This window comes from Leopardus geoffroyi, chromosome D3 (assembly GCF_018350155.1).
Source record: "Leopardus geoffroyi isolate Oge1 chromosome D3, O.geoffroyi_Oge1_pat1.0, whole genome shotgun sequence".
NCBI lineage: Eukaryota > Metazoa > Chordata > Mammalia > Carnivora > Felidae > Leopardus > Leopardus geoffroyi.
In genome coordinates this window covers 23,606,202-23,618,369 of record NC_059339.1, presented here as the reverse complement: position 1 = coordinate 23,618,369, position 12,168 = coordinate 23,606,202, and the positions used below count along the sequence as shown (strand labels likewise).

At 50.9% G+C, this 12,168-nt stretch overlaps 1 protein-coding gene across 12 annotated transcripts in view; it reads right to left on the bottom strand.

Annotated features, from left to right (window-relative positions):
* AP1B1 (adaptor related protein complex 1 subunit beta 1) overlaps positions 1–12,168 on the bottom strand; it is an 85,776-nt gene that overhangs the window by 12,358 nt on the left and 61,250 nt on the right. For all 12 annotated transcript variants that reach the window (XM_045458510.1, XM_045458511.1, XM_045458512.1 and 9 more), the window contains 7 exons: positions 10,853–10,973; positions 10,293–10,388; positions 9,165–9,280; positions 8,651–8,816; positions 1,829–1,927; positions 1,033–1,292; positions 179–380 (listed from right to left, as the gene is read on the bottom strand). In XM_045458510.1, coding sequence (XP_045314466.1) covers positions 179–380; positions 1,033–1,292; positions 1,829–1,927; positions 8,651–8,816; positions 9,165–9,280; positions 10,293–10,388; positions 10,853–10,973 — 1,060 coding nt within the window. The remainder of the gene's footprint in view (positions 1–178; positions 381–1,032; positions 1,293–1,828; positions 1,928–8,650; positions 8,817–9,164; positions 9,281–10,292; positions 10,389–10,852; positions 10,974–12,168) is intronic.

The following is a 12,168-nucleotide window of genomic DNA, read 5'->3' as shown; positions in this document are numbered from 1 at the left end:
ATCAGCTGAACTCTTTAAGCCTCGGTTTTCCTCCCCTGTAAGTAGGGAGCTACACCATCGCCTCTGCAGACAGGGGTGCCTGAGGCCCCTGGTTCGTGAATGGCACAGACAGGGCCTTCAACGACTGCTCATCTGAAGATCATTATCAGTGTCATCCAGAAGGGGCCCCAGGACATACCAGGCTGTCAAGGCCTCCACCAAGAAGATCCACAGCTCCCATCTGCACCGAGGAGGTGGCCAGGGGTGGACCGCTCACTGGGGGGCCAAGGTCCAGGTTGAGGAGGTCGCCCAGCAGGTCTCCCTGGGTGGGGATGACATCCGGCTGCTCACCAGAGGGTGCTCCGGCAGGGGCCGTCTCGGGGCTCTCTGTGCTCTCGCTCCTGTGAGGACACAGGAGAGAGAGGTTCAGTGGGGTGGGAGTTGGGCTGTCTCAGGGAAGTCAGAGTCCCAGGCTCCGGGATCCTCCCCTAGGACGGGCACCCGTCTCCTCATAGTCCCAGAAGCGCTGTCTACGTGCCCCCTCCTCTTCCCCCTTCCCACGCCCGATCCAGCTTTTTGGCTCTCCAAGAGATCCAGCTTCCTGGGGGTGAGCGAAGGGAGGGGCCCTCTGTACTTCCACCACTCAGCGCACTTTAAAGACTGGATGCTGGCCCTGGAAGCCTGGGCACCCAGGCCAAACCAACCACCAGGGGGTGGCAGAGGAGGGTGAGAAGAACAGGGCTCTGGAATTAGAATTGGGTCTGAGCCTAGCTGTGCTGGCTGTGGGATGCTGCACAGGCCCTCAAGCTCTCCGTGCCTATTGTCCTCGTCTGTTAAATGGGGTTACGTCTTAGAGCTACTGTAACGGTCAAATGAGGTAACTTAGTCCACACCTGGTATGGACTTTTTTTCATTAAAAAGTCACTAGGATTAGAATTTTCCTCAGACTCAGGTCTTGCCAGGGGGTTACTACATCAAGCCCGAGTGCCTGTGCTAACGACTCGGAAAACCAGGTAAGGAGGCTCAGCCTGGAGCCTGGCCCACGTCACTCACGAGGCGGTGCGAGGTGGCAGGCTCTTGTGCACAACGCCCCGGCCCCCCTCCACAAAGGCGCTGGGAGGCTTGTGGTAGACGGAGGCCAGTGTGCCAATGTAGCAGATGAGCTCATCCAGCAGTGTGGGCTCAATGAGGTCCGTCTCTTCGGAGATGAGTGGCTTCTCGGCCAAAACCACTTCCTTGGCAGCCACTGGGTCCGTGGAAAGCAGACGCCAGTAGATGTAGCCACGGTCCCGCAAGTCCGGGTTATCAGAGTCCTGGGATGGGGGTGAGGGGGGTGATGAGAAACCTATTAAACTCAGAGCAGAGCTACCAGCTGAGGGAAAGGGGGGAAACCCTCCCCAAAGCCCATGATCCAGACATGGTCACAGTGCTGGCTGCCGACAGTGATCCTGAGCAGTCCCATGAACCTGTCCCTAAACATGGACTGGCCCCTTGGTGTCCTAATCTAGCTCAGGATTAAATATGCCATTCCCACTCCTGTCCCCACTCTCCACCCTCCCCTTCAAAATCTTCCCTCCCCGTCCTCCTACAAACCATCTGGCTCTCCTGGACCTCCCTCTCCTCTTTAGTTTACACTCTGGCTCAACTTTACTACCTGACCCCACTCCATCTTGATTTCTTTGTGACTGAGCTCCCTGCATAAGGATCCTGGATTACTCTGGGGCCAAACCCCCCAGTGGTACCAGTCTTAGGAGCAGGACCTTGGCTCAAAGGTCTGGCTCCTGGGACCGGAGCACCCCCTGCAGAGTGAGACCTGCACTGGGCACAGCAGGGAGGCTGAGGCACGGACCTGAGTGGCCAAGCTGAGGACCTGCTGCACCAGCTCCTGGGTCTCTGTTGGCTTCTTCAGAAAGAGTTTCACAATGGCTGTCAGTAGCTGCAGCTGGACCTGCAGGAAGACAGAGAGGTAACAAGGAGGAAGTAGCAAGGGCTTCATGTGGGGGACAGAAGGAAACCAAATCAGGCCCTCAAAGAGAGAAAAGGGTATTTTTCAAAGGTCCCGAAAGCCAAGAGCAGCTACGCCAAGTTTGGAGGTGGCCACAGAAAACGGACTAAGGCCAGGGGGCTGCTGGTAGCGCCAAGTAGCCTAAACCTTGGCGTTACCACCCAGGCAGGAGAGGGCCACTACTATTTGGACATTCTACCCCAGGGTCCCAGCAGCCTGTCAGGGCTCTCCGCCTCCAGTGCCTTAAAAGAGCTCACAGCTTAAAAGCGCAACGTGTGTAGCTGGTGTACTTCTTAAAGGGGCCACCTGTCAATAAGCAGAGACGGTGCCAGGGAGGCCCTGGGGATAGGGCCAGCAGGGCCCACAGAGTCAGCCCGTCACTGAGGAGCTGGGCTTCCACCAGAAGGTGGGAACCACTCTTGCCCAGCCCTCTCTTGGCACCCCTTTCTTACCGAGCTGCTGCCTTCACCTGATCATGCCCCCCGCTGCCCTTACCCTGGCCACTATCTTCTTACCCCTCGGAGCTCATGCTGACCCCAGCACCCCCAGGCTTCTGCAGCTGCCTGCGCCCCCTCATGGGCATTGCCCCACAGTATTAGAAATGCTGCCCAGCCACCAGGCTGTCTGTGCTGTGGAGACAGCCCTTTGAGGGCAGAGATCATGTCTGTCACATTGTATTCCTGGTCACTATTCTATCTAGTGCCCAGTGCACAAGAGGCATTTGAGAAAAACCTGCTAACTCAAAAAACATCTCTGAAAGAACAATTCTCTGCACACAGTCCTTCCTTAGCCACATCTCCTTTTTGCCAGTCACGAGACAAGAGGACAGCCTGAGGTTCCCAAGCCAGGGCGGTGCCAGGAGCAGACCTGTGGCAGGAGGGCGGCAACAGGGCTGACAGCACCTCCCGGGTCAGGCCGGCAGGAGGGCACTCATAGAAATCCTGGTACACAGGGCAGGCTGACAGCAGGAGGCAGGACAGAGGGGATATAGTCCATTTCTGGAATCAAGCAATCCAGAGTTCTTGCGATTTGGTTACACACAGGCCAACAGCAGAGGGGCAGTGGGCTGGCTGTTGCCCAGGTAGGAGGCAGCCCAAGGAACTGGCTTCCAGGACTTGGCTACAGTCCCTGGCCAGGTAGTCCAGGGGAAACCATTTATCCTCAGTTGGTGGGGAGAGGAGTGTTTTGCTTCAAGGGGTTCTATGAGCTCTGAAAATGGCAATTTATGACAGTGGACTTTGAAGTTAGAGTTACATCGCACCTCATTTGAACGTGACTCTGGACAAGTCATGTAACTTCTGAGTCTGCTTCCTTATTAATAATGTGGATTTAAATACCTCACAGGGTTAATGGAAGAGTCAATGAGACAAGAAATGTAAAGAACCAGGGTGCCTGGGCAGCTCAGTCGCTTAAGCATCCGACTCTTGATTTCAGCTCAGGTCATGATCCCACAGTACATGAGACCGGGCCTCGTATTGGGCTCAGTGCTGACAGTGCAGAGCCTGTTTGGGATTCTGTCTCTCCCCCTCTCTCTGCCTCTCCTCCCCAGCTCATACTGTCTTTCTCTCTCTCTCAAAATAAACAAACAAACAAACATGAAAGAAAGAAAGAAAGACAGAAAGAAAGAAAGAAAAAGAGAGAGAGAAAGGAAGGAAGGAAGGAAGGAAGGAAGGAAGGAAGGAAGGAAGGAAGGAAGGAATGTAAAGAACCTATCATGGATTCTCTCAATATACAATAGCTGTCACTGTGGTCATCAGTATCACTACAGCCAGCACGCAGGGATTTTTTTCTTTTAATTTTTAATGTTTATTTATTTTTCGGACAGAGAGAGAGAGAGAGAGAGAGGGAGGGAGGGAGAGAAAGAAAGACAGAGTATAAGTGGGAGAGGGGCAGAGAGAGGGAGACACAGAATCTGAAGCGGGGTCCAGGCTCCGAGCTGTCAGCACAGAGCCCGATGGGGATTCAAACTCATGAACCACGAGATCATGACCCGAGCCGAAGGTGGATGCTTAACCAACTGAGCCACCCAGATGCCCCAGCACACAGGGATTCTTTACCAAGTTCTCAACCCAGGTCAGTTGGCTGCCTGGAATCATTCATCACCCAATCACTCATTGGGTTGGCTACGCTGCCTGGGAACTCTGACCACTAGCCCAACTCCTCCCACCCCTCACCAACACACAACACCCTCGTGTTAGCATGCATGTTCATGGCAACCCTCCTGCAATGATGCCCCCGCCCCTGCCATCCAGACAGGGGCGAGGCACAGGCTGGACTGACATACCACCTCAGCCAAGACTTTCTGAGCTCCAGGTCCATGGGTGGAGAGGCCTAGGAGCCCAGGAGAAGGGAGCTCAAAGAGATAATCTAAAGTAAGTTTCCAAGCTGCAAAGCACTGAACAAGTATTCTTACAAAAGCTTTGAATGGTGCTGTGAACCCAGAAGGCAAAGGGAGCTGGCCACTTAATTAAACCACCATCACCATCACCCAGCTACTGTTTGCCGAGCACTGGAGAGGCCAGTTTACACATGTCATCCAATAAGCTTTGCAGCAACCCCGTGCTGGAGACAAAGAAACAGGCTTGGCAAGTTTAACTTGCTCCAGGTCACCCAACGGGGGAGGAGCCTGGATTTCCTCAAGCCAGGCTCCTGCTCAGCTTTCCCTTGTCCGACTTCTCTCATCCTGGGCTCTTCAGCAGGCTTTGCCAAGGGGGAAGCGGCTACAAAAGATTAACTCTACTATATGGGCAGAAACACCCCCCAGAGGGCATTCTCTGCAGTAATCCCAGGCAGGACTCAGGGGCACAAGCAATCCCAAAGACGCTCAGCTTCTCTTAGAGACAAGCGAATGAGGGGGTGGGTGTGAAAGTGAAAGCAAGCCCGGGGCAGGCTGGCAGCCGACTTGGCAGGTGGCAGTGGGAGTGGGTGATGGTAGGAGTTAGTACTATTATTTCATGATGGACATCTGTTGTTTTTGCCCACCCAGCATCTAGTCTGTCTTCTGGCACCACAAATGCTTGCTTTCCTTCAGAAAATCACTCTCTTCTCTTGCCCTGTCCGATCCACAGAGACTAGGACAAGTGTCTGACAGACATAGTCACTTGGATTCATGGCGACTGGCTTAGGAGAATGCAAACGGGCCTGGACTGTTGCTGGAACTACCGAGGGGAAGGGAGTTAGGGGAGTTGCTAAGCTGTAAGGACACAGCCTTGAACAACTGACCTCACGCAGGCTCCACCTGTGGGAGCCTTCCTAAGGGAGAAGCCACCCCAAGGAGACAGAGACAGTCCTGATGCCACCATTTGGGCACCCTCACCCAAGCATGCTGGAAGAGAGCACACTCCCAGAGCTTATCAGCTACAGGAACCAGTAGGTGCCCTCTTTGTTGCCTGGACCAATTTTCAACCAATTCTGACCAACACCAATACTACCATTCATGAGTGCTTATCATGGGCTGGGCACATGTTAGGGACATTACACAAAGCATCCCATTTAACTTTCAGAGCAACAGGATGAGGAAAAGTCTTACAACCCTCATCTTACAAATGAGGAAACTGAGGCTCAGAGAAGCAGAAAATTAGTGGAAAGCCACCAAGCCAGGAAAGGGCAGAAGAGGGGTTTGGACTCTGGGGTCTCCTATCCCAAGGCTCATGCTCTGACCCAACAGGTTACACTCCCTAGCTGGAGAGCAAAGATTTCTGTGCTTACAAACACGTTTTAGAAGCCCCCTTGCATGAGCCGACAGTGCCTGGTTCACAGAAAATGGAATACAATATGAAAAGATGCTCAACCTCACTCAGAACAGAAATGCAAACAAAACCAACCAAGGTACACTTTGTTGTTTATCAGATTGGCAAAAATTGTTTGAGGATGTACTAGGTTGGCAAGGAGGTAAGGTGAATGCCACCTCTGAGATTGAATGTAAACCCTCTACACTGAGGGAAATGTGGAACAACTACTCCCATCATCAACGCACGGGCCCATTTACTAGAAAGAATTTATCTAAGGGGGTGCCTGGGTGGCTCAGTCAGTTAAGCGTCCAATCTCACAGCTCGTGGGTTCGAGGCCCGCGTTGGACCCTGTGCTGACAGCTCAGAGCCTGGATCATGCTTCGGATTCTATGTCTCCCTCTCTCTGTCCTTCTGCTGCTCACACACACTCTCTCAAAAATAAGCAAACATTAAAAAAAAGAAAAAAAAAAAAGAATTTATCTAAGGATTATCCCCCAGCTAGACTTGCAGATGTGCCCTACCCAGGTTATTCACAGCAGTATTGATTACAAGAGTAGAAGACTAACACCTTCGTATCTATCAGGGGAGGCTGGTTAAATAAACATGGCACTATGCAGCTGCAGAGTCCCATAAATTAGTAACAGCAGGGCCTTCAGATGTATTTTTAAGGGAAAAAGTCAAGGTGTTATACAAGGGTATAGTGTGCTATCAATAGCATTTATTTATTTACTTTGATTATTTTTAATGTTTTATTTTTTTGAGAGACAGAGAGAGAGAGAGACAGAGCATGAGTGGGGGAGGGGCAGAGAGAGAGGGAGACACAGAATCCAAAGCACGCTCCAGGCCCTGAGCTGTCAGCATAGAGCCTGACCCAGGGCTCAAACTCACAAACAGTGAGATCATGACCTGAGCTGAAGTCGGATGCTTAACCAACTGAGCCACATAGGTGTCCCTTATTTATTTATTTTGAAAGATTACATATTTATTTTGAGAAAGAGAGAGAGAGGGAAAGAGCACGTGGGAGGAGCAGAGAAAGAAAGAGAGAGAATCCCAAGCAGGGCCCGATGTGGGGCTCGAACCCACAAACTGTGAGATCATGACCTGAGCTAAAACCAAGTCAGATACTTAACTGACTGAGCCACCCAGGCGTCCCCAGTAGTGTTTATTTTTAAGTAATTTCTACACCCAACATTGGGCTCGAACTCACAACTCCAAGATCAAGAGTCGCATGTTCTACCAATAGAGCTGGTCAGGCACCCCATGATAGTGTCTAAAAATAAATGAGAGGCAACATATACATGGTTGAGCCTTAGTATTTATACACAGAGTCCATATTTCGAATTTGCCTATTTTCTAAAATGTACTTGTAACCCCAAAATCAATGTCTGGGGGCTTTCGCGATCTTGCACAGCAAAGTGCAGGGCAGTGAAAAGTTCAAGTTGCCTGAGGTGTTACATACTCGCAGCTGAGGTCCAAGAAGGTGATGCTCTGCCTTGTTGTTTCAGCTCTCCTACCATAAATAAGTGGCCTTTTCACAATCTATTTAGTACCATATCTTTCACATTTTGTTTTTTTGTTGGTGCTTTCACTGTTTCAAAATGGTCTCCAAGGGGTGCCTGGGTGGCTCAGTCGGTTGAGCATCCGACTTTGGCTCAGGTCACAATCTCGTGGTCCGTGAGTTCGAGCCCCGCATTGGGCTCTGGGCTGATGGCTCAGAGCCTGGAGCCTGCTTCCGATTCTGTGTCTCCCTCTCTCTCTGCCCCTTCCCCGTTCATGCTCTGTCTCTCTCTGTCTCAAAAATAAATAAATGTTAAAAAAAAAAAAAAATTAAAAAACAAACAAACAAACAAAAAAACCCCAAAATGGTCCCCAAGTGTAATGCTGAAGTGCTGCTGTCTAGTGTTCCCAAGTGCAAGGAGGCTGTGATGTGCCTTATGGAGAAAATATATATGTTACTTAAGCTTCATGCAGGTGTGAGTTACAGTACTAGCGGTCATAAGTTCAATGTGAATGAATCAATAATACATATTAAAATGTCCCTAAACAGAAACACAAAAAACAAGATTACTGTATTGACTGACAAAACTATTGTAATTAGAGGCTTGTAGGAACTCAGCTCTATACTTCTCTTAGAAACAATGGGTTCAGCACTCGTTAATTCAGTGTTTGCAGTGACTTTATAGAATGTAAGTACCATGAACAGTAAGAACCAACTACATCTGTATATGTTTACTTGTATGTAGAGGTGTGTATTCCTATACTATCTCTGGAAGTATCCTCAAGAAACCAATAAATGACACCAATGACTTCTGTGAGGAGAACTGGGTCGTTGGGGTGCCTGGGTGGCTCAGTTAAGTGTCTGACTTTGGCTCAGGTCGTGATCTCGGTCTGTGGGTTCCAGCCCCACGTCAGGCTGTGTGCCAACAGCTCAGAGCCTGGAGCCTGCTTTGGATTCTCTGTCTCTGTCTCTCTCTGCCTCTCCCCAGCTTGTGCTCTCTCACTCTCTCCATAATAAATAAATACACTTTAAAAAAAAATGATTAAAAAAAAGAACTGGGTTGTCAGGAAAGTGGTAGGAAGACTTAATCACTATATATCTGTTCTTATTTTCTCAATTTTGAATCAAGTCAAAGTATTACCTATCCAAAGATAAATATGAAATTAAACCCAGAAACTTCTGCCTGCCTTCAGCGCACACCATCACAGACCGTCCTCACAATATCCCCTTAGGTAGTGCAGTGTGAGAGGAAAAGGGGCCACACCTGTCAGCGCTACATCACTTACCTGTCCACCCTGTCAATGCTGCATTATGAAGGGCAGGGCCCTGAGGCCTCCTGGCTGAGGGGACGGTTTTGGGGCAGGATGGACTGTAGTGGTGCCAAGCCACCAGTCATGACCCACATCCTGCCCCAAGTCACCCCACTGGACAGCTCACCTGGGTGCTCTCATCATGGAAGCCCTCAAGGAAGCTCTCTAGCAGTTCATCGGCATTGTCAATTCGCTCAGCGTACTCGCCTACAATCCAAATCATGGCAGCCCGAGCCTCAGGCTCATCCAGAGAGTCCAGGTTCTCACATAGCGTGGCGATCACACTCTCGTACCTAAAAGATGGGCACACAGACGGCATATGAGCAAGGAAGGAGCCCGGGCAACCCAGGGGAGGCCCAGCAGGGGCCAAGAGAGACAGGAAGCTGTGCCACAAGACTCTGAGAGAGTGGTGAGTAATGGGATTTGAGTTTATCTGTTACATTCTAGTGCTTATTTTGGTGTGGGGAGCAGAGGAGAAGCAGCTTAGAAGTAAGAAAAAAACAATGGGTTTCTTTCGAGAATGCCATTTATGGCAGAGCAATAAGGAAGAAGGGAGAGGCTCCTTCTTGCTTTTCCTCCCCACCACCCCTGTCCCCAGCAGGAGCCACATCACTCTCACACTGGGAGGGGTGGGCACATACTTGTTGGGGTATTTGCGGAAGATGTCCTTGATGACCACGATGGCTTCCTGGACAACATAGTTGACCTTGGTCTGGATGAGATCCAGCAGGGTGCTTACACAGCGCTCTGCAGATTGCTGTGGGAAGAGGAATGTGGGCAAGTCCCTTGCACCCACTTCCAACAGAACCTCTGATGACCATGCCTTGGCCAAGGGCTCAGTCATGCCTTGCCCCCTTCCTTGCCACAGTGGGAAAACAGGAGAACACGCTCCCCAGATAACAATGGGGAGAATGAGTACAAAATGACAGCCCGAGGATGGCAGGGACACAGAGAGATACAATTAGACTGAGAAGGTCAGTGAGCTCCTGAGTGGGGAGGATATTTGCAGTGCCTCCAGGCGAAGCCTTGAGGGCAGAGTGACTATGCTCTAGCCTGATACCACCTCTCTTCTACTTGTTTCCCAAAATGGGTTCCTATGATCAAAGCCAGAAATTCTCTACTTGAACCCTACCCCCACCCCTTATGCCAACATACTGCACTAGTGCCCTTGCGGGAGAGACTCTCAGATTCTCCCCATAAGCACCAACAGGAAAATGCCTCAAGGGGCTGGGCTGAGGTGACCAGCTGTCCCAGGATCTCCCAATTCCCAGTGGACTAATTTAAGGAGAGTCACCTCATTGGTCAAGGAACAATGCCATAGGCAGAGAATGGGAGAGATGAAACACCAGGACACAGGGGTCTGGACAGCCCTTGGGAGCTTGGAGAAAAGGACGTCTGCACAGTCAAATCATGATTATTGCTAAAACGTACAGCAGGCAGAGCCCCTGCCCCAAAACTCCATGGAGTGAAAGCTAAGTCTACTGGGGCCACCACTGGCTGGGGCTGTCCCACCACCTTAGCTAATGCTGCAGAACCCATGGTTACAGATGGGTTTGTTTCATCTGCAACAACCTGAAGGCCTAAAGGCGATTACAGAGAGCGGAGCCTAATCAAATCTGCACAATGTGTGCCTTGGGGCCTCCAGTGACCCTCAGGCCTTCCTGGACCATGAGCAGCTGACAGATTCTGCTACAATCAGACTGGTTTCCTGGTTTCAGCTTCCTTCTCCTCCCTCTCCCCGATCAGAGGACAGAGTCCCAGAGCCTCACCTCCACCTTGATCGCACAGCGGCCGATGGCTCGCACAGCCTTCCGTACAAAGTCCACATCCACCTCTGTTGCATATTCTTTCAGCTCTGCCAGAACCTGTGGCCGAAACAGAGAAGGTGGGGTTGGGAGGGGGGATCTGGCAGGGCAAGCAACACCCCTGGACAAAGTGTATGCAGACCCCCAGAAGGATGAGATTCTGCGTCCTGCTTGAGGTGGAAGGGTCAAAGGAAGGAGAGAGCTGTCAGGTGGCCCAAGAGGAAAGCAGGGAAGAACTAATTGGCAGGACTGGACAACCCTTGTTTAGGCTGATCTAGCTAACATGGCCACCTAACTACCACTTTTCTATGGATAGATAAGTAATAGGGAGAACAAATGCCTTAATCATAAAAATGTCAGTTAAGAGTTGTTGAGTGCTTGCCTCTGGAGCCCTGCGCTAAGCACTCTTCATGAGATGAACTGTTAATGGTGAGACAAGGCAGCCTGCCTCGAGACCACAGCTTGGTGGTGGGGCTGCTGTCCAATACCAAAGCTCACGTCCCTGGCTGCAGCCCTCTGCTGACCTGGGCGATGTTGGCCTGGGAGGCCAGACGGATCATGATGTCCAGCTTCTCCAGCTTCACGTAGATGGGGTCATTGTACTTCACAAAGAAGACCTTCATTTCGTGCTTCAGGATCTCAGGCCTGGTGGCAAGACAGGATTGCCCGAAGAGCAGAAAGCAGGGCATAAGCCCTATGAGAAAACCCCTTCCATGTTTACTGGGGCATTTCTGGGGTGTGAGGCAGACCCTGACATCTGAACTGTTGTGGCTGCAGGTTCCTGGGCAAGGATCCATTGACTGATCCTGAGCAAGGTTCTGACTGGCCATTGTATGACCAACCATATCCCAGGAAGGGAAGAGGGAATATGAGCAAGAGACAGTTCATATTTGAGAGGTAGCAGGCACCAGGAGACGGGCGTGGCAATCAGACCTTGTGCCAATCCCAGCTTGTGACCTCAGGCCTCTGTTTTCTCACTCATGAAATCAAAATGACACCATACAGGAAGCGTTACCATTGCAGGCCTCAGTCTCTAGTCCTAGAAAGGCCTGGCATCTGGGAGCTCATTTTTCGGGAGTGTTCTCACTGTTCCTTAAATGACAAAGGTGGCTAACTGTGCCTAGACTGTTTGTATAAATAATACGATTTATGCTGAGTATCTGCCTTCCCTCTGGGAGTCTGAAATTTTGCTAGGTGCGTATGTGAACAGCCCCAGTAAAAACCTAGGGCGCTGAGTCCCCAATAGGCATCCCTGGGCAGAAAAAATTACACACATGTTGCTGCATTTTTTGTTGCTGGGGGAAGAGTGTGCTGTGTGTGATGCCCTCCCTGTTCATGGATTCCTCCAGACTCCACCTGTGTATCCTTCCTATGTCCACACTAAATCTGAGCCATGAAAACAACTATATGTTGACTCCCGTGAGTCCTTCTAGTGAATCTCTGAACATGAGGTCGGTCCTGGGGACCCCGAAAGACACCTACAGGGTGAGAGGTAGATGGGAAGCATCCAGCATGATCGACACCTGCCTCCAAGAAGGCACTTGCTATGCAGGAGCTGTCACCAGTGTCACTGCCCCTCCCTCAACTGGTACCACGCACCTCGTTTTTCTTAGACGAGGAAACCTGAAAGGTGGAGGGGCTTGCACCAGGTCACATACCTAGTGCTAGCAAGGGCAGAAGCGAGAGTCACTACCCCCCACTCCTATGCCCTTTTCAGAACAGAAGGAAGGAAGAAAAAAGCAGGAGAGAAGACACAGCAGACAGGAAGGAGGGACCCTACCCAGGTAGTACTCAGTGCTGCTCTACAACTGCGGGGAGGTGCTGGCAAAGTAAGGAGGCT